At 41.2% G+C, this 25,769-nt stretch overlaps 1 protein-coding gene across 2 annotated transcripts in view; it reads left to right on the top strand.

Moving 5' to 3' along the window:
• LOC132435160 (E3 SUMO-protein ligase RanBP2) overlaps positions 1-25,769 on the top strand; it is a 54,153-nt gene that overhangs the window by 18,020 nt on the left and 10,364 nt on the right. Inside the window, exons 9-24 of one of the 2 annotated variants that reach the window (XM_060027192.1) lie at positions 1,413-1,622; positions 2,616-2,797; positions 2,884-3,059; positions 3,218-3,341; positions 3,994-4,155; positions 4,424-4,561; positions 4,636-4,782; positions 5,841-6,020; positions 6,108-6,191; positions 9,073-9,208; positions 12,485-12,579; positions 13,449-18,234; positions 18,920-18,997; positions 21,194-21,364; positions 21,975-22,067; positions 22,369-22,547. In XM_060027192.1, coding sequence (XP_059883175.1) covers positions 1,413-1,622; positions 2,616-2,797; positions 2,884-3,059; positions 3,218-3,341; positions 3,994-4,155; positions 4,424-4,561; positions 4,636-4,782; positions 5,841-6,020; positions 6,108-6,191; positions 9,073-9,208; positions 12,485-12,579; positions 13,449-18,234; positions 18,920-18,997; positions 21,194-21,364; positions 21,975-22,067; positions 22,369-22,547 — 6,941 coding nt within the window. The remainder of the gene's footprint in view (positions 1-1,412; positions 1,623-2,615; positions 2,798-2,883; positions 3,060-3,217; positions 3,342-3,993; positions 4,156-4,423; positions 4,562-4,635; positions 4,783-5,840; positions 6,021-6,107; positions 6,192-9,072; positions 9,209-12,484; positions 12,580-13,448; positions 18,235-18,919; positions 18,998-21,193; positions 21,365-21,974; positions 22,068-22,368; positions 22,548-25,769) is intronic. The other variant, XM_060027191.1, reaches the window with a different exon arrangement.

The following is a 25,769-nucleotide window of genomic DNA, read 5'->3' as shown; positions in this document are numbered from 1 at the left end:
GCCACCAGGGAAGCCCTTTTTTTCCTTTTTTAAAAAAAAATTTTTTTTATGTTTATTTTATTTTTTGCTTTCTCTAGTTGTGGCAGGCGGGGGCTACTCTTCGTCATGGTGCATGGGCTTCTCATTGCGGTGGCTTCTCTTGTTGCGGAGCATGGGCTCTAGGCGCATGGGCTTCAGGAGTTGCAGCGCACGGTCTCAGTAGTTGTGGCATGCGGGCCCTAGAGCGCGTGGGCTTCAGTAGTTGTGGCACACAGGCTTAGTTGCTCCGCGGCATGTGGGATCTTCCCAGACCTGGGATCGAACCCTTGTCCCCTGCGTTGGCAGGCGGATTCTCAGCCACTGCGCCACCAGGGAAGTCCCTCCATTCAGAATATTTTAAAGCACTTCCTAAACTAAGAATAAGTTACTCATCAGTTGCTTAAGACATTACTATGGGGGATATAAAGATGAAAAAGTTCTGGATCTCTCTTAAGGAACTGACATCATAGTAACAGAGATAGAAGGTATATATTCACATTCTGTTAGGCTCTTGGAATTTTTAGATTTATTCCCAGTTTTGACTATTTGGGATGGATCCTAAAGGTCTGTTACAGACTATCTGGCTTTGTTAAGGCAGAAACTTGCAGGTGTTCACGCAGGCAGTGAATCAAGCAGTGAACTGAAGACTCCATGGGGACATGTTTCTGTAAGAAGCAGTTTTCATTTTAGGATATTTTCATCACCTCACAAAGAAACCTCGTACCCGTTAGCAGTCACTCCTCATTCCTCCAGACCCCGTCGTCCTAGGCAACCACTAATTTTCTGCCTCTTTATATCTCTCTGTTCTGGACAGTTCATATAAATTGAATCATACAAAATGTGGTCTTTGGGTAACTGTCTTCTTTCACTTAGCATAGTGTTTTCAAGGTGCATCCATGTTGTAATGTGACCTAGAACTTCATCCAAGGAGTGTTTTTTAAAATAGATTCTTCACCCCAAATCTGTGGAATCAGAATCTCTGGGAGTGGGGCCTGGAAATAAAAAAAGAAAATTTTTAAGCTTTTTAAAGGATGATTCTGACCAGCCAGGTTTAGAAGTTAGGTTTATCAGGTCAGAAAATTTGAGCTTGGTCCTGTTCTCCTGTGGCCACTTGAATCCCACACTTTTCCATCTAAAATGGAAATCCTTTTGGTATTTTTCGCACACATTTTTTTCTTTCCTTTTATTCTAGTACGTAGATACAGATACTGTTACACTGTAGTCTATTCATTTTTCACATCAGCACCCTTTTGGGTCCAGCTGTGGTTGTTGGGCTGGAGGGCTGGGTCTGAGATAGTCATGTTATTTCCCCTTAGGGTATGTGAATGAAACTATTGAGAGAGATGAATAAAAACAATCTATTTTTTAAATGATGGAAATAATTTGTTTTTCAGGGCATATGCTGCTAAACTTAAGTCGTGACAAGCAAGACTTTTTAAAAGAGGTTGTAGAATCCTTTGCCAATGAAAGTGGGCAGTCTGCTGTATATGATGCTCTGTTTTCTAGTCAGTCACCTAAGGATAGATCTTTCCTTGGTAGCGATGATATTGGAAACCTTGATGTACAAGCACCAGATCCTGAGGATTTGGCTCGATATGATGTTGGTAAGTTGTATCTTTCTAAGGAAACATTTTGCATTTTAATCCTTTTATACTAGGAGACAAATAATAGCAACAAGGGGAATAAATTGCCCATAATCTCATTACCCAGAAATAATGACTTAATATTTTCCTATATTCCTTGCAAGTTTTTTGAAGGGTTGGGGTAGTATGAGGGGTTGGGGTAGCTGTAGTGGTGGCATATGTTTTTCTTGTAAATAGTTGTTTATACTGTACACATGATTAGTCTCATGAATTCTTTCTCATCCTGTCTCTCTAACTATCACTTTTAGTGGCAATATGATCTTTTTAGTGAAGTAGCCATAATTTGTTTGCCACTTTTTATTGTTGGGTATTGAAGATGTTTCCAGTTTTTTCACTTATATTAAAATGCTGATGAAAACTTTACTATAAAGTGCCTCCATTTCAGTTATCCCGTAGAGATTCCTAAAAACAGAATTACTGGGATAAAGTGGATGAGCGTGTTTAAGTCTCTTGCAAATTGCCATATTACAAGAAAACTTGTGCCTATTTATGCTTTCCGAAGCCCATAACTTTTTTAGTATGAATTTCTTGTAGAGGAAAAGATGTATTTATTATCCTAATGGACTAATGTAGTGGTATCCCATTGTTTTAATATTTCTTCACTGAAAGGAAAATCTGTTGTTTCAAGATTTCTTACTGGTGGCTATTCTTTATTTTACCTCTGTCAGTAGATTTTGTTCTATTGAGTTCTAGTGAGGCTCTTTTTTCTTCTTAGATGGACTTCAAAAGAACGTTTTCCATTATAACTGTCTTTATTAAAGTTCCTAGATGTTGTTTGAATACTTCTAATAAGAACATAAGACTTTGCTTATCATAGATGTCCCCTGTGCTCTGATATAGAAAAGCAATTATAAAATTAAGGTACATTTATTATGAGTCAGTTGTTTATGTTGGCAAAACTGATGGGACGCAAAGATTTCCAAAACCTCAAGCCAATTTTTTTTTGTATTTCAGGTGCCATTCGAGCACATAATGGTAGTCTTCAGCACCTCACCTGGCTTGGCTTACAGTGGAGTTCATTGCCTGCCTTACCTGCGATTCGAAAATGGCTAAAACAGCTTTTTCATCATTTGCCCCAGGAAACCTCAAGACTTGAAACAAATGCACCTGAATCAATATGTATTTTAGATCTTGAAGTAAGCAGAGATTTTAACAACTTAAACATTATGAGTATTGTTTGATTTTTTTCTACTTAAACTGATTTTTCTTTAAATAAAAACAGGTATTTCTACTTGGAGTAATATATACCAGCCACTTACAATTAAAGGAGAAGTGTAATTCTCACTACAGCTTCTATCAGCCTCTGTGCTTGCCACTTCCTGTGTGTAAACAGCTTTGCACAGAAAGACAGAAATCTTGGTGGGATGCAGTTTGTAATCTAATCCACAGAAAAGCAATGTAAGTAGTCAAATAAGAATACTCCTTTGACTTATTGCCTAGGGACTTTAATTCTCATGTGAAGTTTTAATTTTTAATTATCATGTGATGATTTACATACGTGTAAGTGTTGAACTGCATGTTTATAAATCAATTTTATTAAATACAACTTTTTTTAGACCTGGAACCTCAGCAAAATTGCGACTTCTAGTTCAGCATGACATAAACACTCTACGGGGCCAGGAAAAACATGGCCTTCAGCCTGCTCTACTTGTGCACTGGGCAAAGTGCCTTCAGAAAACGGTGAGTTCACTGAAGTGGAAGCAGTTTTTAAGAACATTACTGTCATTTTTTAAAATCACCTTTCAGTTTTAAAAACAGCTTATTCATATTATGTCAGGTGAAACGTATTTTCTTAATCTTGCCACAGAGTGGTTAGTCTAGTTAATACATAAGTGCTTAGAACAGTGCCTGGCACAGTAAATGTTCCATAAGTATTAGTCATTGTTGTTATTACTTATTTACCTTACGATAAATATTGTCCAGCCTGAAGATTCTTTTACGTGTTTGGTGGCACAAGACTCTGTAGGTAAGGGCATTATCTCTTGCTAAGTAGTTGAGGTCTGTTCTGTGGCAAGATTAGATTAGTTTAGCCCTTTGACCAAACTGTGGCACCTATAAGAGTGGCAGATTTCGGCTGTCTAAAAATAGCAACTTTAAAAAAATAAAGTGGGCTGCCTGATTAGTTAGTGTCATTGAAAGTGTGTAAAAGTTGGTTCTAGAATGATCACTGGTATTAAAGTGGTTAGTTATTCCAGTATTTGGAAAGGTGAGCATATGGCTTTTGAGATTCTATTTTGCCTTGATTTGAAATTTTAACCAGTTGTTCAGACCATCTATAAATGAATTTTTGGATCTGATCGTTTGTGTCTCTTCTAACTTTGTATTTTTTTAGGGCAGTGGTCTTAATTCTTTTTACGATCAACGAGAATACATAGGCAGAAGTGTTCATTACTGGAAGAAGGTTTTGCCATTGTTGAAGATACTTAAAAAGAAGAGCAGTATCCCTGAACCTATTGACCCTCTGTTTAAACATTTTCATAGTGCAGACATTCAGGTAATGGAGGATCCCTTTGTGAACTAACTGGAAATGTGGATTTCCAATTTATAAACAAAGAAGTGGGAGTATAAACTGCTTAAATTTGTTGCTTGGCTATCTCATGGAAGTCTTGTTTTCTGAGTCCACTAGCTGTCACAAATACAGTATGGCAGAAGAGAGTACTGCGATGCTAATCTCATTAGATCGTGTAAAATCTTTGGGAAATCATTTGGGTTTGATATTCTGGGTAGAGGCAATTTGACTAAAAGTTATCTAATATGTTTAGGCATCTGAAATGGGTGAATATGAAGAGGAAGCACACATAACATGTGCTATATTGGATGCAGTTAATGGAAATATAGACGATGCTGTGGCTGCTTTTGAATCTATTAATAATGTCGTTTCTTATTGGAATCTTGCACTGGTAAGTTGTGTGGTACTTGAATTAAAAGGTTTTTGTTTTAAAACATAATTGTTTCATAAAAGCACTCTGTATAGATTTTTCACAGAAAAGCAGAAGACATTGAAAATGATGCACTTTCTTCTGAAGAACAAGAAGAATGCAAAAATTACCTGAGAAAGACCAGAGACTACCTGATAAAGATTTTAGATGACAGTGATTCAGATCTCTCAGTGGTTAAGAAAGTAAGTTGCAGGTTGTTTGTACTTTCTTATTATTTTGATAAGTACTTTTGCCTTGGTTTTATATTTTGGTAATTTCAAAAATGTTTAGTGGTGCCTTATTAATGCGGAAAATGGAGGGTGTTTAAATATTTAATTAGCATTATTTTGCCTTAGGTTTGGGGGGTGGGGTGTGTGTGTTTTTTTTAAACTTGGGCACTTAAGTTTATACTCTTACAAAAAATGCTTGTTAGGGAATTAGAAAAGGTTTCCAAGGTATGCATTTATTTTTGTTATCTTGGCAATGAAATCAACAAATACTGCCACCTAAGGACTGTTTCTGCACGGAGTTCACAGTTAAACATGTCACCGACTACTTGAGAGCGTTTCTCTCATCATGACCATCTGATGTAACTACCTTTTCCCAGCTGTCAGCAGTTTGAGGCTGTTGTGATGGTATTAACCTTAACTACATTCAACCTTCCACCTGTTTTGTTGATTAGTTTGTGTTGCTGCTCTTGGATTAGGATTTATGTTTGGTGCATTCCAACATCTGTGTTTCTCCTCATATTCAAAATCAGTTAGGGTTTCCCTGGTGGCGCAGTGGTTGAGAGTCCGCCTACCAATGCAGGGGACACGGGTTCGTGCCCCGGTCCGGGAAGATCCCACATGCCGCAGAGCAGCTGGGCCCTTGAGCCATGGCTGCTGAGCCTGCGCGTCCGGAGCCTGTGCTCCACAATGGGAGAGGCCACAACAGTGAGAGGCCTGCGTACCGAAAAAAAAAAAAAAAATCAGTAAACGTCAGTAACTTAATTTTGTTCACGTGGAAAAGCTTCCCCAGTTAACATTGCTCTGCCATTACTGTGGCTAACGAGGGATAGAAACAGCATGGACTTGAGGGTTGGAAGCCTTTGATTACACAGCAGTTTCATGTTTGTTGTTACATAAAGTATGATGTGCTTGTTACATAAAAGTGAAAAACGTAAATTAGTAAGAAAAAAAAATCTGTGTTTATTTTAGAGAGAGTTCTACTTCGGTAATTTTGCAGGCTAAAGCCATTGATTCATGCCTTTTGTTTTTAGTTGCCCGTGCCCCTGGAATCTGTAAAAGAGATGCTTAATTTAGTCATGCAGGAGCTCGATGACTTCAGTGAAGGAGGGCCTCTTTATAGAAATGGTTCTTTGCGAAATGCAGATTCAGAAATAAAACATTCTACACCGTCTCCCACCAAATACTCTCTATCACCAAATAAAAGTTACAAGGTAAGTGGGGAAGAAATGAGTCACTCTACTGTGGAATACATTTCTGTTCTAAATGTTTTAAGTACTTTTTTGTTGTTATTTTTTCAGTATTCTCCCAAAACACCACCTCCATGGGCAGAAGATCAAAATTCTTTATTGAAAATGATCTGCCAACAAGTAGAGGCCATTAAGGTAAATCACTTGATTTCTCTAAACTGTGCCTCTCTTATTCCTAGATGCCTTCCTTGTCCACTTTCTCACTTATTTCTAAAACTGTTCAAAATGTTCCTTTGCCATGTGACTGTAGAATCATACTGTGTTTTACGTGCTTTCATCTTGACGCTTAGCATTTTTTTTTTTTTTTTTTTTTTTTGCGGTACACGGGCCTCTCACTGTTGTGGCCTCTCCCATTGCGGAGCACAGGCTCCGGAAACGCAGGCTCAGCGGCCATGGCTCACGGGCCCAGCCGCTCCGCGGCATGTGGGATCTTCCCGGACCGGGGCACGAACCCGCGTCCCCTGCATCAGCAGGCAGACTCTCAACCACTGCGCCACCAGGGAAGCGCTACACTTAGCATATTTTTGAAACTACTTAAGTGTCTGCGTCCTCCACTAGATACGAATCTTTCAAAGGTAGAGACTCCTCTATCCAAAACATAGCCTTGTTTCTGGCATAGAGGAGGTTCCCAGGTGATTGAATTGAACTAGTGAAATATACTCTTCATACCTTGGTGTGTGAGTTTGTCTCAGACTGACTGTGGTTGTGTATGTTAAGTTTATATCTAGGACTTCACAAGTGGTCTAAACTTCAAAAGGCCTCTTTATCTTTTTAATATTTCATATGAATTTGACTTAATTATGTAAAGAAATAGTTATGTGAACATGATTTTATTTTAACTTTATGCAAATGACCTTAACCATAACACTCAAAGGAGCTTTACTTCTTTGAAGTTGGAAGTACAGGTAAGTTGTTTCACGCTCATTGACAAGAACTAAGTCATTCATATTTCTAAAGTTACAGCAAGGAAGTATTGGTATGTGTGTGACTATTGCAGTGCTGTCAGCAATTTGTGAGACTTAATACTATTTGTATTTTTTGCACTTGTGAATTTGCACAGTTTTTTTGTCTTAATTTTTAAACTTATTTTTGGCTGTGTTGGGTCTTCGTTTCTGCCTGCGGGCTTTCTCTAGTTGTGGCGAGCAGGGGCTACTCTTCGTTGCGGTGCGCGGGCTTCTCATCGCAGTGGCTTCTTTTGTTGCGGAGCACGGGCTCTAGGTGTGTCGGCTTCAGTAGTGGCAGCACTCGGTCTCAGTAGTCGCAGCACACAGGCCCTGGAGTGCACAGGCTTTAGTAGTTGCAGCACATGGGCTCAGTAGTTGCAGTGCGTGAGCTCTAGGGCGCATGGGCTTCAATAATTGTGGCTCAAGGGCTCTAGAGCACAGGCTCAGTAGTTGTGGCACACGGGCCTAGCTGCTCCACGGCATGTGGCATCTCCCTGGACCAGGGATCGAACCCATGTCTCCCGCATCGGCAGGCGGATTCTTAACCACTGTGCCACTAGGGAAGTCCCTGCACAGAGATTTTGTATGTTAATTTTTTATGATCGTGGCTTGTTGTGATACTACATACTTACCATGTAGGTTTCTGGTACCCAACATTGTATTCTTGGAAGCACTAGTAGTGGAGGACTAGTCCGTGTGCCTAGAAAGCTGAGTTCTAGTACTAACTGCCATTGATGAATGATCTCGGGTCAGGGAGTTCCTTGTCTTTCTGTCTGTTTGGCTTCTCATCTGTAAAGTTGAGTGAGAATTGTTGAAACCGGTTTTCATCATATGTTCTAGTTGTTTGAATTTTTAAAATTATTTTTATAGCTTTAATTGCATATTTAAATCTATGGTCCAGATACCAGTAGTAGTGACCAGTAAAACTTTCCAGTTGATTCCATCAGTTTCTTATTTTTGGATGTGTAGCATCTGGACTAGACACAGTACATAGACGAACGGGGAAAATTTTAGTTTGAAAATTCAAGATATTTTTCACCTCAAGAGTTACAGTTTTCAGAATATTTCTTTTCCTAAAACACTTGTTTTTTTGGCCGCACTGTGCGGCTTGTGGGATCTTGGTTTTCCGACCAGGGATTGAACCCCGAGGCCACGGCAGTGAAAGCTCTGAGTCTTAACCACTGGACTGCCAGGGAATTCCCTCTAAAATACTTCTAGGAGAAGAGAGCAGACATTCTGGATTTGTCTCTGACCTCATTTGTTAATTTTACTATTCCTGAAAAGTGTCTGCTTTGTAGGTTCTGGGGTTGGGGAGGGCGTTGTCATTTGGTTGTCTACAAAGTGATGGATCTGATTGCTGACCACTAGCTGTCATTGGAAGGTATCATGTCTGCCGGTTTGGAACTTTGTAAGAATTAAGAGCTAAGAGCGTAAGTAAATTGTCTGGAATGTGTCATTGTATACACATAATATATACAGTACACTATAGGTAATATATTCCGAGCAAGTGTTAGCAGTTTTCCCTTTCCCAGTAGAGCATTTGAGCTTTACCTTGAGAGGTTGGCAGCGTTTGGCACCGCGTATGCGGCTAAGTGGGAGGCTAGTCTGGGAGGGAATGTGGGGTGTAGAGCAGTCCAGGTGGACTGAAGAGCAGAGCAGGTGCAGTGAGGCACTGGAAGGGCGTTTGGGGCGATGCTGCTGAGCACTGGCAGTGTCAGAGAAAGAAGTTCATTTCGTAGGTACTTGTTTTTTTGAGCAGGTAAGTGTCTTGGCTATAGCTGAACTTTAGAAAGATTACTTTAAGCCAATGCAGAATGGAAAGGGAGATGAGGCCATTGTTTAGGTTAGAGCTGACTCTAGAATGAATGAATTAGGTAATGGTACTAAGGAGTGAAAGAATGGGAGCAAATAACAAGCTTTGACAAGTTAAGGATCATGTTTTAAATCAGCACCTGGTACTCAGATCCTACTGGAGTATAGAATCTCTTAAAAGGCATCATCAAGTATTAAGTTTGCTCTAGCACTGTGTCTGCCGTGATATAATTGCTTAAAATTGTTTCCTCTTCCAACAGAAAGAAATGCAGGAGTTGAAACTAAATAGCGGTAACTCAGGGTCCCCTCATCGTTGGCCTACAGAGAATTATGGACCAGATTCAGTGCCTGATGGATATCAGGGGTCACAGAATTTTCATGGGGCCCCACTAACAGGTGAGTTGGCAACTGGATACTCCCAGGTATTAGTGAAGTCTGTACTTTCTCCTCCTTTGAACAGGTAACTTGTGAAATCACCTTGTCTGTATACATTTATCTATATACATGTCTGTCTATGTCTGCCTATATGTTACTTAAGCTGTATTTGGTATTACCAGGATTTCTATAACTCTAAGCAGAAACAAAACAAGCTTTATCTGACCCTGTTTATATAAAGGCTAAAGGCTTAAAGAACCTTTTAATGCACATCTCAGAGGAGCTGAGACTGAGTTGGAACTATGCCTTATGATTGAAAAAATGTTAACTGACAGCGTTATTCATTAAGAGATGGCTAGTTAAGAACTTAAACGTCTTGGGAATTATTTTGATGACATACTGAGAGGTATGACAGTCCTGGGAAACTTTTTATTTTGAAATACTGTGGTCATATATAGAAGGAAAGAGTGTGGAGCTAGAGCATACTGGAGTTTTAGGTTGTGCTCTCTTAACTTACCTCTCTGAGCCAGTTTGTTTGAAACCTAGAAGTAATACTTTGCATCACATGATTATTGTGAGCATTTGTGTGTGGGTGGTGTGCATTAGGCATTTACTTAGAATATGCATTAAACACCTAATGAACCAAAGGGTACGGACTGTGTCTCCTGTGGTTGTCTGTGTACCAAGGTGCTTGTGTATGTAATTTTATTTAATGACAGTGACCCAGAGTGGTGGGTACCATCATGAATCCACATTTTTTAGATGAGGAAATGGGTTTGGAAGGGTTAGGTAACTTACCCATTATTGTACAGATAGTTATTGGTAGAGCCGGGGTTCGAACTCTAGTGCTATAACTTTAAAGCCACTTGTCCCCAGCCAGCCAGAGTGATGGGGAAAATAGGCTTCTTTCACATGAGACAGATTCCTGAAATGTTGGTAATTAGATTAATTGGTTTTGATTCAGAATGGTGTGGCCTAGTTTCACACATTTGTGTGATGGTCCATAGGGCCATACTTAAGGCAAACTCATGGTCCTCTCATAACAGTGTCCTCCAAGTGCGTGCAAAGTAATAGAAAAATCTTTGTGAAGTCAAACTCACTAAATGTCATATGTAAGTCACAGATAAATACATGAGAAGTCAGAGTTTAAACATTGTTTACCTAAACCGTGTGCACTGTGTAGAGCCTTGACTACAGAAGATAGGCAAGCTGGCTGGCTTTCTCCTTGGCTCTCCGAGTGCTGTGTGGAGTCATCATTTGGCACCTGTGGGTCACAAGTTCTGTTTTCTTCTTCTTTGTACAGGCATAACAGGTCTTCTGGTTGTTACACACACATATAAGCATAACATTCACATTGTCTCATTTTATTCTTGCAGTTACTCTATGAAATGGGTAGAAGCAGCACATCCTCATTTTACAAGTGAGAAAAATGGAGACCCCAAGTGACTATTTGACAAAGTTGCAGGCAGCTTTGTGGCCCTGAGAGGAGAGCTCAGGTCTCCTGATTCCCATTCCTGTGTTCACAGACTGTTTTTCTTAATGAAGGTGCAGATGTGCCAAGATGGTCGTTGTCTTTTTAAAAGAAGATGATTAAAAAACAATAAGCTTATAATAAAGAAATATTCAGAAGTACTGACCAGTGTAAAGAAAAGTAAACACTAACCATATCACACAGAGTTCTGCTAACATTTTGGAGCATTTCCTTCTGGTCCTCTCTCTTTGTATATTAGAGAACTTTATCACGTTGTATGGAGACGAGTAGCCTGTTTTTAAATATTTAAGTTCTGAGCAGTTTTCTACTCAACGTTTTTTTGACAGTACTGTTAATGAATACAAGGTATCCATCATGTGGAAGCTCTGCAGATTTTATTCCCTTATTTTTAAATTTCCAGTTGTTGCTATTGTAAATAATGCTGTGAACACAGTCCTAGGATTTTAGGGTTTTGTAAAATTTCTTGTGTTGGGAAATTGCTTTCCTGAGAAGCTGTGCCGGTTTTACACTCTTACCACCAGTATCTGGTAGTGCCTATCTCTTTGCACTCTTGCCAGGTGTTTGCTATTACCAGTTTATAAAAACCTTGCCTATTTTTAAAAACAAAAATAATACCAGCTTTTAAGTTTTTGTTTTTTTAGTACTAGGCATGCTCAACACTTTATAATCCTTTATATTTCATGAGTTATCTGTTCATTGGGTGCCTTTTTTCTATAGGATGTTTTTAGTACTTTTTTTCACTATCCCTGATAAAGTCACCAGTTAAGTTTCAGACTTTATGATTCTTGGCTTATATCCATCATCTTGTTCTGTGTTCTTTGCCTGTTTTCTCCCCAGAATATGTCATGGTAGCCATCATCAGGCAGCCCGTTAGTTTTCCACGCTCAGGCTTGGGCCTCTGCAGTGGCTCTGTTTCTCTGGTAACTGCATAGAGGACAGACAGCCTGGCTCGCCTTTACTGGTCTTTAGGGCTTTCCACAGTCAGCTGCCCAGCACCTCTTGGGTCACAATTTCTGCTTCCTCTTCTGTGTAAAGGTATAAATGATCTTTAAGTTGTTTTGTTTTCTGTTAAAACTTTCTTAAAACAGATCAAGTAAATGATTGTTGGTTGTTTTTACCATCAACATGAGTGTCTTCTAGCTGCTGGTTTCCTGATAACACACACACAAAACAGATGGAGCAGATAGTTTGGACACCAGCATGAGTGTCAGTCATGCTGCGCCCTTTTTATTAAGCCAGGGAACACGTTTTGTGTTACTTGTGAGATCCTTTGCATGAATTTGTTAGGTGACTTTTGACCTGAACGTTCTCAGCTTGAGTTTAAAACATGCAGCCATGTCATTCTGCAGATTTTCACGGCTCACTTCAAAAATGTGGCCCTGAGGCCATGACGTGCGTTTTGGTTCCTTAAGTCCTTCCTGTGACTAGTGTATCCCCCGTGTTTCTGACGCGGCACGACTGTGCCTCCCCGTCGTGCCCCTCTTTCTCAGGGCGCGGCCCCACCGCTCGTCTTGGCTCCTTGTGGTGCTTGTTGTGGGGACTCTGCTCTTGCTGACACCCTGCTGCTGCTCTCACTCCTCCTGTGTCACACCTAGCGGTCATTCCTAGTTTGTCATTTGGTAATCTTTATGATGATGTATTTTGATGTATAGAAATTTAAAAAAAACCTATGTAGTTAATCTCTCTTTGATTTCTACTGCTTTTGTATTTATAGTTCTTGCCTAGATAGTCCTAACTGCAGCATAGACTTTTTTTTAACAGTGTTTTCTTTCTTTTTTTTTCTTTTCTTTTTTTTTTTTTTTTAGTTGCAACTACTGGCCATTCAATGTATTATAGTCAGTCACCAGCATATAATTCCCAGTATCTACTCAGACCAGCATCTAATGTTACTCCCACAAAGGTAACAAAGGAATAATTTATACATTTATAAGTATCTCCTTTTTAACTGTCCAGGCTTCCTACAGAGAAATTCAAGAAGTAGTTCAGCATTAAAACTTAAATGTCCCACCAGATAACAGATATTTTAAATTTCTCTCAGATATAGAAGTATGTTTCTCAGTTAATTTCTATGTTACAATAAATGTGAACATCTAGAATATTTTTAAATTGGGGTGGTGGTGGGTCGTTCGTCTTTCGGTCGTGACAGAAGCAGGACTGTGATGTCCTCACTGGAGTGCTGTGTGTAAGTTGCAGGCCTGGGGCGCTGTGACCAAGTGTCCACGGAGACCGGCATCCAGCAGAGCCGGGCAGAGACACCGGGCTTGGGTGCCTCTAGGCCCTGGCTCTTCAGTTCTTAACTTCTCTATGCATTAGTTGCCTCATATGTAAAATGGGGATAATAATGCCTTAATTCATAGGGTGTTCGAGGATATTAAGATGAGATAATATATGTACAGTGCTTAGAACTGTGCCCAGTTGGCACGTTAACAAACGTTAGTCCTCATTGTCATCATCATCATTGTTAACATCATTGGATACCTTGTTTAGGAGTGAGGAAGGTATTTATTCTATGAATCTGTTGTAGGAGAATTAGGTTTTTAAGGTGCTGTCATTAGTTAAGGCAATTTTCATTATATTCCAAGGAGAACTAGAGCTGTAAGTATCTTTGCAGTAATGTAGAAGTGTCTTCTCTTAAGGATGCACTGTATGCCCTAGTGATGTATTTACCCTGTACTCATGCTTGAGGTTTATGAGAATTGGATTGTATCTAGTTAAGCTATAGTTTTATAGACAACCTACAAAAATGTGCTCTTTATTTTTTTTTCCTAGGGACCAGTTTATGGCATGAATAGGCTTCCACCTCAGCAGCATATCTACGCCTACTCACAGCAGATGCACACACCACCAGTGCAGAGTTCGTCTGCTTGTATGTTCTCTCAAGAGATGTATGGTCCCCCATTGCGTTTTGAGTCTCCTGCAACAGGAATTCTATCACCTAGGGGTGATGATTACTTTAATTACAATGTTCAACAGACAAGCACAAATCCACCTTTACCAGAACCAGGTTATTTTACAAAACCTCCAGTTGCAGCTCATGCTTCAAGATCTGCAGAATCTAAGGGTATGGAATTTGGAAAAACCAATTTTGTCCAGCCTGTGCCAGGTGAAGGCATGGGGCCATCTTTGGCAGCACCTGTGCGTACATCACAGCCAACTCCTTTTAAATTTAATTCAAATTTCAAATCAAATGATGGCGACTTCACATTTTCCTCACCACAGGTTGTGGCACAGCCCCCTTCTACGACTTACACTAATAGTGAAAGCCTTTTAGGTCTCCTGACTTCAGACAAACCATTGCAAGGAGATAGCTACGGTGGAACAAAAGCTGCTCAGACCATTGGACCTCGAAATACATTCAATTTTGGAAGCAAAAATGTGCCTGGAATTTCATTTACTGAAAACATGGGCCCAAATCAGCAAAAGAATTCTGGTTTTCGACGCAGTGATGATATGTTTACTTTCCACGGTCCAGGGAAATCAGTGTTTGGAACGCCTGCTGCAGAGCCGGCCAACAAGAGTCATGATACTGATGGGGGTAGTGCGCACGGGGACGAGGACGACGATGGCCCTCACTTTGAGCCGGTGGTGCCTCTTCCCGATAAGATTGAAGTGAGAACTGGTGAGGAGGATGAGGAAGAGTTCTTCTGCAATCGTGCCAAGTTGTATCGTTTTGATGCGGGATCAAGAGAATGGAAAGAGCGTGGAATTGGCAACGTAAAGATACTAAGGCACAAAACCTCCGGTAAAATCCGCCTACTGATGAGACGTGAGCAAGTGTTGAAAATCTGTGCGAATCACTACATCAGCCCAGACATGGCCCTGGCGCCCAACGCCGGCTCGGACAGGTCCTTTGTGTGGTACGCTCTGGACTATGCAGACGAGTCGCCCAAACCAGAACAGCTTGCTATTAGATTCAAGACACCCGAGGAGGCAGCACTTTTTAAGTGCAAGTTTGAAGAGGCCCAGAGCATGTTAAAAGCCTCAGGAGCAAACAGAGCCACAACTTCCAGTCAGTCTACGAGAACTATAAAAGAACCCACGGGTCATGACAAGGATATTGGCAAATCTGCTGCCGGAAACATGAACTTTGAATTTCAGGTTGCAAAGAAAGAAGGGTCTTGGTGGCATTGTAACAGCTGCTCATTAAAGAATGCCGCAACTGCTGAGAAATGTGTATCCTGCCAAAATCTAAACCCAAGCAGTAAAGAGCTCCTTAGCTCATCATTAGTTGAAACTGTTTCCACTCCTAAATCTGGCTCAGAAAATACTCCAGATAGATTTGCATTGATTACTCCAAAGAAAGAAGGTCACTGGGATTGTAGTATTTGTTTAGTAAGAAATGAACCCACTGTATCTAGATGCATTGCATGTCAGAATACAAAGTCTGCTAACAAAAGTGGATCTTCATTTGTTCAGCAGCCTTCCTTTAAATTTGGCCAGGGAGATCTTCCTAAATCTGCCAGCAGTGATTTCAGATCTGTTTTTTCAATAAAGGAAGGACAGTGGGATTGCAGTGTTTGCTTAGTACAAAATGAAGGAAGTTCTGCAAAATGTATGGCTTGTCAGAATCCAAGAAAACAGAGTTTTCCTGCTTCTGCTGTCCCAGCACCTGCCTCTTTTAAGTTTGGTGCTTCAGAGACAAGCAAGGCTCCAAAGAGTGGATTTGAAGGAGTTTTCGCCAAGAAGGAAGGACAGTGGGATTGCAGTCTGTGCTTAGTGCGAAATGAGGCAAGTGCAGCAGCGTGTGTGGCTTGTCAGAATCCACCCACTTCTGCTGCTCCAGCACCTGCGTCTTCAGAGACAAGCAAGGCTCCAAACAGTGGACTTGAAGGGATGTTCACCAAGAAGGAAGGACAGTGGGATTGCAGCGTTTGTTTGGTACGAAATGAAGGAAGTTCTACAAAATGTGTGGCTTGTCAGAATCCAAGAAAACAGAGTTTACCTGCTTCTGCTGTCCCAGCACCTGCCTCTTTCAAGTTTGGCACCTCAGAGACAAGCAAGGCTCCAAAGAGTGGTCTAGAAGGGATATTCACCAAGAAGGAAGGACAGTGGGATTGCAGCGTTTGCTTTGTGCGAAATGAGAGTTCTTCCTTAAAATGTGTGGCTTGTGATATCTCTAAACCAGCCCATAAACCTGTTGCAGAAGAACCTTCAGCTTTCACTTTGGGCTCAACAACTAGGGCAAATGATTCTTCTGGAAGTCAGGTGGGAACAGGATTTAAAAGTAGCTTTTCAGAAAAAGCCTTTAAGTTTGGCAGTGCAGAACAAGGATTTAAATTTGGGCGTGTGGATCAAGAAAATACACCTTCATTTACATTTCAGAGTTCTTCTAATACAGACTCTAAGTCAACAAAAGAAGGATTTAGTTTTTCTGTTCCTGTGTCTGCTGACGGGTTTAAATTTGGCATTCAGGAGCCGGGAAGTCAGGGGAGGAAGAGTGAAAAGCCCTTTGGAGATGACGCTGGATGTCAGGCTCAGGATGCTGGCGGTCAGAAAGATGGGAGTGCTGTGGTTCTTGGTCAAACTGGCAGCACTTTTACCTTTGCAGATCTTGCAAAATCAAATTCAGGAGAAGGGTTTCAGTTTGGCAAAAAAGACCCCAATTTCAAGGGCTTTTCGGGTGCTGGAGAGAAGTTATTCTCCTCACAAAGTAGTAAAATGGCTGATAAAGCCGACACTTGTGCTGACCTTGAGAAAGATGATGACGCCTATAAGACTGAGGACAGTGACGATATCCATTTTGAACCAGTCGTCCAGATGCCTGAGAAAGTGGAGCTTGTCACAGGAGAAGAAGATGAGAAAGTTCTTTACTCACAGCGGGTAAAATTGTTTAGGTTTGATGCTGAGATAAGTCAGTGGAAAGAAAGGGGTTTGGGGAACTTAAAAATTCTCAAAAATGAAGTTAACGGTAAACTGAGAATGCTGATGCGGAGAGAGCAGGTGCTGAAGGTGTGTGCCAACCACTGGATCACCACCACCATGCACCTGAAGCCCCTCTCTGGGTCGGACAGGGCCTGGATGTGGTTGGCTAGTGATTTTTCTGATGGCGATGCCAAACTAGAGCAGCTGGCAGCAAAATTCAAAACACCCGAGCTGGCTGAAGAATTCAAACAGAAATTTGAGGAATGCCAGCGACTTCTGTTAGATATTCCACTGCAGACTCCCCATAAGCTTGTGGATACTGGCAGAGCTGCCAAGCTAATCCAGAGGGCGGAAGAGATGAAGAGCGGATTAAAAGATTTCAAGACGTTTTTGACAAATGATCAAGCAAAAGTCACTGACGAAGAGAGTAAGAGCTCAGGAGCAGGAGCTGCCAGTGCTGCGGCCGTGAGTGGCATGCCAAGTCCTGAGGCCGCCGGGCCCACCCTCGAGTGGGACAGCTATGACCTAAGGGAAGACGCTCTGGACGACAGCGTGAGTAGCAGCTCAGTGCACGCCTCCCCGCTGGCCAGCAGCCCCGTGAGGAAAAATCTCTTCCGCTTCGGTGAGTCAACCACCGGCTTTAACTTCAGTTTTAAATCTGCTTTGAGCCCGTCTAAGTCTCCTGCCAAGTTAAATCAGAGTGGGGCCTCAGTGGGCACGGATGAAGACTCTGATGTCACTCAGGAGGAGGAGAGAGATGGACAGCACTTCGAACCTGTCGTCCCTTTGCCTGATCTAGTCGAGGTGTCCAGTGGTGAGGAAAATGAACAAGTTGTTTTTAGTCACAGAGCCAAACTCTATAGGTATGATAAAGATGCTGGGCAGTGGAAAGAAAGAGGCATTGGCGACATAAAGATTTTACAGAATTATGATAATAAGCAAGTTCGCATAGTGATGAGAAGGGACCAGGTATTAAAGCTTTGTGCCAACCACAGAATAACTCCAGACATGACTTTGCAAAATATGAAAGGGACAGAAAGAGTGTGGGTGTGGACCGCATGTGATTTTGCAGACGGAGAAAGAAAAGTAGAGCATTTAGCTGTCCGTTTTAAACTACAGGATGTTGCAGACTCGTTTAAGAAAATATTTGATGAAGCAAAACTAGCCCAAGAAAAAGATTTTTTGATAACACCTCATGTTTCTCGTTCGACTACTCCCAGAGAGTCACCATGCGGCAAAGTCGCCGTAGCTGTGCTAGAGGAAACCACCAGAGAACGGACGGATTCGGCACAGGGTGATGATGTGGCAGGTGCAACCTCAGAAGTTGGCGGGGTGTCTGGCACACCTGAAACAACAACAAAAGCAGTGGTTTCACCTCCAAAGTTTGTATTTGGTTCTGAGTCTGTTAAAAGCATTTTTAGCAGTGAAAAGTCAAAACCATTTGCATTTGGCAACAGTTCAGCTACCGGGTCTTTGTTTGGATTTAGTTTTAATGCACCTTTGAAAAATAACAGTAGTGAGGCCAGTTCAGCAGCCCAGAGTGGATCTGAAAAAAGAGCGGAGCCTGGTGGTCACCAAGAGTCGCAGAGCTCTGATCTCACACCGTCTTCCGACAGCAAAGTCAAAAACCCCTCTCCTGCTTTTCCAAAGGAGCAGTCCTCAACCAGTCACACGTTTAAAACACCAGAAAAGGGTAAGCACTTAGCCTTTAGATTAAGCAGAATTTGTCTCTTTCCTTCCTTCCACCCTCCCTCCCTTCCTTCCTTCCTTTTTCTTTCTTTCTTTTTTTCTCTCTCGCCCTCCCTCCCTCTCTCCCTCTCTTCCTCCCTCATTTTTTTTTTTTTTAACGTTTATCTTGGTGTGGACTCTTTATAGCAGGCTAATGTTTTAGTAAAAGTCGGCTCATAAACACAGTGCTCTGTGAACAGCCAAAAAATACTTGTGCAGAATTTTTTCCTCCCTAAAGCAGTTTACTGGTGAGTGTTCAAATGTTCAAACAGCAGCAGAGAGCTTGTGTGTAAGTTGTTTAGGAGATGTTGGTTCCTGGGAGATGCATCTGTCCGAGCAGAGCACAAGGACTCAGCTCAGGACTGGGTCCAGCTTAGGGCCTTGAGCATGAATCATGAGCAGGTTCGTTCTTCAGGTTATTATCCTTATGTTCTTGTCACTCAGAGAGCATGGTACTGAGATGTTCACATTTTACGTAAGGCAGTCTTGCCACCACTTGTTAAATGAGCAAAGAATGAAGCCCTCGGGATAAATGGGTACGTGAGACGGCCACATTGGTGTAAATGGATGGACTCTGGCTTTTATATTTTAAAATTATATTCATTTTGATTCTCCATATATTCAAAAATGAAATACTCTTTATTTTCTAGGATTTAATTTTAGCCTTTTTAAATCTAATCCAATGGCATTTTGGAGCAGCACTCCTTCCTCCCAGCCTGAGAATGAAGGTACAGAGCTGGCACTGGCAGTGTGAGAGGACATCGGTCTTTCAGCAGCTGCTGGTCCTCAGCAGAGTAACTGGCTGTGTGCAGTTAAGGGCTTAACACTGCAGCATGCATGTGACAGAATGCTGGCGTGACCCCTTAATGCTGCTCTCGTGTACTTGGATGTCATGTTTTCTCACATGTTGTACAGCGTTGTTTTGTGTTTTTTTTAACATCTTTATTGGGGTATAATTGCTTTACTACAACATTGTTTTGAGGTAGATCCGTGTGGTCTTTCCCTTTCTCTGTTTTGCACATCAGATGCTGTTTTCAACTGTGATTAATGAAGACCTGTATGTTACCTAACCTTTATCGTCTGCCAGTGTCCAAATGTGATGGCAGCAGCGTGTGTACCACAGGGAACCGAGTGTTTCTTTTAGTGCTTTCTTTTTGGACATGGAAGATGCTGTGTCTGAAAGTAGGCCCCACGTATAAGAGCTACCATTATATCCTGGTGTGTTCCCGGTGTAGTACAGACCACTTGTGGGAGAAAGCGTTGGTGCTGTCATGGAGTACTTGGCAGCTGGCTCTGTTAGAGACGGTCAGGAGCAGGTTGTGGAGAGGAAAACTCACTGTTAGGGTTTAATAATGTATCTTGAGCAACACAGCTGTGTTACAAGTTGTCAAACAACTACAATGACCACATGACAACCTGTGAGTTCTGGGACCCTCAGTTTTAAAGTACACCAGTCATACTACTGGCTACAGCAGCTCTTAGCCTTTATTCTTAAGGATTCATTCTTTGAAAAATTATGTGAATAGTGTGGACTTTTTTCTATAAAGGGTACATACTTGTACACAGACTCTGTTGGCCCTAGGTGAAGAGTCCTTGGTCTGAGAGCAAATTTACCAAAATACTGCTGCAGGACAAAGAGTCCTGTTCTGTTTCAAGTCTGAGAATGTCATGGTTTCAAAGGACTGTAGAGATGAAGACTTGAGGCTGTCTGATAAACAAGAATCTCTATCTCACAGTGTCTTTTTGTGGTCCTTGGCTAGGAATTAATGCTATGTTTTTGTAACAAAGGAGGGTGAAAGTCAAGTTCAGTATTGCAAAAGGGCTGTTCTCTGGATCAGCATCATCCAGTAGAAATAAAATGCAACCTGTGTGTAATCAAAAAGCTTCTAGTAGTCACATTTAAAACTAAAAAGAGAAACAGATGAAATTTATTTTATTACTCTCTTCAGCTTAACGCATTATGTCCAAAATACGATTTCAACTTCTAATCAGTATAAAAAATTAATAATGAGATATTTTCCCCCTTGTTTTTGGTGGGGTTTTTTTGGTTTGTTTTTTGTTTTTATTAATCTTCAAAACCCAGTGTGTATTTTTACACCTGCAGCACATCTCACTTTGGACTGCTTGCACTGCAGGTGCTTCATAGCCAAGTGTGGTCAGGCGGCTATATTGGACAGTGCCAGTTGGTACAGAGCATGCTTCATGGTTTGTTTACTCTTATCAGTTCCTTTAGCCAGAAATCCTTCTTTATAGACCAGAACATATTGTACGAAGAGTTCCTTTTCTCTCCATCTTTTGCCTTTTTGTTGTTTTTGGTCTTTCAGCTAATAGAAATTGTCTTAGGTTCCTACAGGATTATTTACCCAGAGGATAACGGGTTTAATTTAATTTTATCTATTATCATGCTTGGAAATACAGAAAATTGGATGTAATTTTAATCACCCGCCATCCTTGGCAATTGTTAACTTTCCTTGTAGGGTCTCATCGAGTTGGCTTTGCTTTAGTTTTGTATTTATACTAATCTTTGCTTATGACTTCTTTAATGTTTCAGTTATTGCAAATGTATGGATATTTTGCTAAACCATTTAGTATTCCAAGTATGATTGTGGCTGCACTTTTTAAATACCTTTTTAATTTATAGCTGTTAATAGTAGTTTTTTCAATGATCAGTAAGTAAAAGCAGGATTTTTTTTTTTTTTTTGGTTATTAAGTAGATTCTGTGTCCTCTAAGGGTTTTTGATAGAACATTACCTCGGGCTTCTAATTCTAATTGATGGTTATTATGAGCTGTGTCCAAATCAAAGTATGTGTGTTTTTATCAGCATGCTGATTAAGTTCCATGATTTTTATTTTCAGTTAGAATATTGACATTAATTAATTACTTAACACCTTGTCTTTATCAATTTTTTTGATTTGTCTTACAGTGGAAGAGAAGAAAAAGCCTGAAGATCTTCCCTCAGATGACGACGTTCTCATTGTGTATGAGCTGACCCCGACCCCTGAGCAAAAAGCTCTTGCAAGCAAACTTCAGCTTCCTCCCACTTTCTTCTGTTACAAGAACAGGCCAGACTACGTCAGCGAAGAGGAGGAGGACGGTAAGTCTCCTGTTTCTTTAAAGCGTTCTGCTCACGGTCCTCGTAGTGAGTGGGGTGATGAAATTGCTTTCAGCCTGCTTCCTGGAGCCCACCCCTGCTGCCCTGCAGGCCGGTATTGAGCCTAAATGTATGTGTGAGCAGTCAGTGGACGTCACGACTGAAAGAGCTGCATTCATTTATTAGCATTCCCTGGGTGGCTGCCGTGAACAGGGCAGGCATTTTGAGGGGACTGAAAGCAATTCTCATTTCCCTGGGGTCTCAGAGGGGTGGGGGAACTGTGAGGCAGAGACAGGGTCTTATTGGGGAAAGCTCTGTGGGCCCTGTCCAAGTTTTCAAGCAGGGGAGTTACGTGCTCAGAATAATCTCAGCAGGACAGTTGGGCAGTGGTGTGGAGGACTGGGTTGTGGGAAGTGGAGATGGGAGGGGGAGCCAGAATGCCAGAGCAGCTCAGACAAGGCGTTCGGGGTGTGGAATAGGCAAAGTTGGTTGCTATTTGGATGTGGGGAGTAAGGGAAAGTGTGAAGTTGGAGATAATTTTCCTAGATTCCTGGCTGGAAAATCTCCTGAAATTTACTGGAAGTTCTTTTATTTAATCAAATTATACTTTAAGATGAAGATTTCGACACAGCTGTCAAGAAGCTTAATGGAAAACTGTATTTGGATGACTCAGAAAAACGTAGACCGTTAGAAGAAAATCTAACAGGTATGTAACAGTAAAATTACTAGTTACAATGTTTTTTAAAACTTTTCTGTTTAAAAGGAATCTTGCAATCTGGTCACCTCTGTAATTACCAGTTTTGCCTTGGTGACTTTAAATATTTAAAAATAACGTGAAGTGAAAAACATTGTGCTCCCGGTGGTGGTGGTTCTCCATCAGCATCCAGGGTCTTGTTATTTGGGTCTATAATCTGTAGATGACACTGAGGGCCATTGTTTGTGGAGTAGTTGGACTTCATCTACTTTCGTCTTAACTTGCTTTTCCTTGTGTTGTATGGGATTTTCAGATAATGAGAAAGAATGTATTATTGTTTGGGAAAAGAAACCAACAGTTGAAGAAAAGGCAAAAGCAGATACGTTAAAGCTTCCACCTACATTTTTTTGTGGAGTCTGCAGTGACACTGATGAGGACAATGGAAGTGGGGAAGACTTTCAATCGGAGCTTCACAAAGTTCAGGAAGCTCAAGTAAGACCGTCTCTGTGTGCTCCTTCTGGCCCAGTTGCCTCTGTTGACGCGATAAGCTAGAGGGTCCTCACCACGTGGTAATAATGGGGTGTGTCTGGCAAGCGGTCGGACACCTCAGGCAACTCTGGCCAGAGGAGGAGGACTCGTGTTCTGCCCGGAGGACCGGAGGCACCCCTGCAACCGGTGTGTGTGCTGGGCTTGGGGAGTCAGGGCAGCAGCATGGCGGTGCAGATGTCCCTAAGAAGGTCTACGCCCTGCAAAGAACGGTGTTACGTAGTTCATTTTCTCTGCAAGTTAACTGATTGTGGAGTGGGCAGGGTGGATAGGAAATAGCAGCATTTGAAACTTAGTTCCCCTGACCTGTATACCTTGCTTTGCCAATAACTTTGTGATTTGGTTACTTTCTTAGCTCAGGTGTAGTCATTTTAGTAGCTATCAACACCTTGGTGTCTTAATTTGTATTCCACAGAAACTAGAAGACAAGGTCCCTGTCTTGTAATTGTTTACAGTCTTAATTTTGACATATTCAGAATGGTTCCTTGCCTCTCAAGAAATACTGTTTTTTAAAAATTGTTGGAAAGATGGTTAAAATGAAACAGAGTCCTGGAGTTAGTTACGAATGCAGTGTTTTATTTAAAGGATACGTGGGTAGAGAGAAACGTGGCCCAACACGTGGCCTGAGTCTGTAGGAGACTTACTACCCTTTACTGTCTGTCTGACTCTGAGGAGTCTAGGTGGCCTGCTTTTTTAGCTGTCCACCTAGGATATGCCGCCTGTTCCACAGGCTTCAGCTTATTCATCGGTGCACGTATAGCTAGTAGCCATCAGCTAATGTAAAGACATTACTTCCTTTTTTATAACCAAGTAGATTTGTGGAAGCCCTATCTGAAGTTTTTCCATCAGCGGCCTTGCTATACTAAATCTGAAGTATATTTTAAATCCCTCAGCAGTTTCCCTGGACTCAGTGGAAGTACACAATATGCAATATTTCTTAATCATCTTCTCTAATTGCTGCTGCTGGAGGCTTTATTTATTTAAATACTTATTAAAAAATTTTTTTTGGCTGCGTTTGGTCTTCATTGCTGCGCACGGGCTTTCTCTAGTTTCAGCGAGCGGGGGCTACTCTTCATTGCGGTGCGCGGGCTTCTCATTGCGGTGGCTTCTCATTGTGGAGCCTGGGCTCTGGGTGCGCAGGCTCCGTAGTTGTGGTGCACGGGCTTAGTTGCTCCGCAGCATGTGGGATCTTCCCGGACCAGGGCTCGAACCCTTGTCCCCTGCATTGGCAGGCAGATTCTTAACCACTGCACCACCAGGGAATTCCCTGCTGGAGGCTTTAGCATCCAGTCTTTCATTCAGCAAATACAGGACAGTCATAATATAAAATTGGGTTATGCAAATTGAAACAATGCATTTTAAATTTGGCCTCACTCTTTTGTGTGCAAAACTTAAAAATAATTACTTATTTAAAATTTATGTTTTTCAAAACTTAGAACACTGAAAAATAATCTCTATGCTGATGCACCGACTGAATTGTACATTGTTTATTCTTTTCCCACCTGTGGTGCACACAGGACTTGGTACCTTCTGTCAGTTTTTTGTGAACTGTGCTGTTTATAGGCGTTGAAATGGCTTATTTGAGTGACTATTGTGTTATCATTGTTATAACTTAAAATCTTTTTGTAAAATATCCTGTAACACTCTCATAATGTTCATTAAATAGCGGTCCTAAGAGCTGTTCAGAAATACCTTTGGTACAGAAATTAAACGTGATAAATCATTATAAGGGTTGAAAAAAAATTGCCAAGATGAATTGTAATTTTGGAGAGTACCCTTTAATACACAGAGACGAAACAGAGAACTAACAACCATTAAAGCTGAAATGTGCTGTGTAATGGGTGTAGATATACATCCTCTTAGGATGCACCCTTCCTGTTTTACACTCAGATTCATCTTGGACTATGCGAGATCTTCAGATAGGCATCCCTTGCATAAAACACCTAAGTGTACTGTATGTGTAAGTGCTTAGTGTGAGCTGGCACTGTGCTCAGCATTGGGGATACGGTATTTGATTTGTCTACAAGAGTTGTTCATTCATGGACTCTTAGGTGGCGAATGTATTAGGCGCTGGATTACGCACTCCCCTCTCCCAAGTAATCTAGCCTACATTTTTTGGGTAACGTTAATTGTGATATGATTCACCCATTTTAAAATGTACAACTCAGTTGGTTTTCGTATATTTACCACAGTCAGTTTTAGAACATTTTCATCATCCCAAAAAGAAGCCCTGTTAACCTCTAGCAGTCACCACCCTTCCCCATTTCCACCCGTCTTCTCTAGGCCTGGAATAACCAATGATGTACTTTGTAGATTTGCCTATTCTGACATTTCATATAAACAGATAATAATGTGTGGTCCTTTGTGTCTGTCTTCTTTTACTTAGTAAGTTTTTGAGGTATATCCACATTGTAGCATTTATCTGTATTTCGTTCCTTTTATGGCCGAATAATATTTCAGTGTATGAACATACCACATTTTGTTTACCCGTTCATCTGTTGATGGTCATTTGGGTTGTTTCTTCTTCTTGGCTATTATGAATAATACTGCTGTGTTAGCCTAAATCATTTGACACGAACAGAATGGACTGTTTTCTTGGGCTTCAGTCATTAAGAAATAATGATTTTTTCATTTGTATTAATTTTTAAATTTTACATAAGGAAAATTCACTTTTCCCTGTGTGTGTATTTTCTGTGAGTTCTTACACATGCCTGGATTCTTGTAATCCCCACCACAGGCAGGCAGTGTACAGAACCGTTCCAACAGCCCAAAGAATTCCTTCCTACTGTCCCTTTCGGTTCAGATCCTCCCCCTCTCGGAACCTCTGGTAACTGCTGATCTGTTTTCTGTTTCTACGTTTTTGCCTTTCCCAGACTAGCATGAATGGAATCATACTTTGTGTAACCTTTGATGCTAGCTTTTTACACTCACTCATTATGCTCAAAAGCATAATGCCTTTGAGATTTGGCCCAGTTACTGTGTGTAGTGTTAGTGTGTTTCTTTCTGTCACTGGGTGGTATTCCCTTGTGAGGACGCACCACAGTTCATTCGTTATTGTTTCTGCAGGGAAAACAGGTTTCTAAATAGATCGAATCAGTTGATACTGTGTTGTACAAGTCCAGTCTATCCTTGCTAATTTTTTTCTGCTCGTTCTATTGATTATTGAGA

Source organism: Delphinus delphis, chromosome 12, assembly GCF_949987515.2.
Source record: "Delphinus delphis chromosome 12, mDelDel1.2, whole genome shotgun sequence".
Lineage (NCBI taxonomy): Eukaryota > Metazoa > Chordata > Mammalia > Artiodactyla > Delphinidae > Delphinus > Delphinus delphis.
The sequence above is the reverse complement of the archived record's forward strand: the minus strand, read 5'-3'. Positions and strand labels throughout refer to the sequence as shown.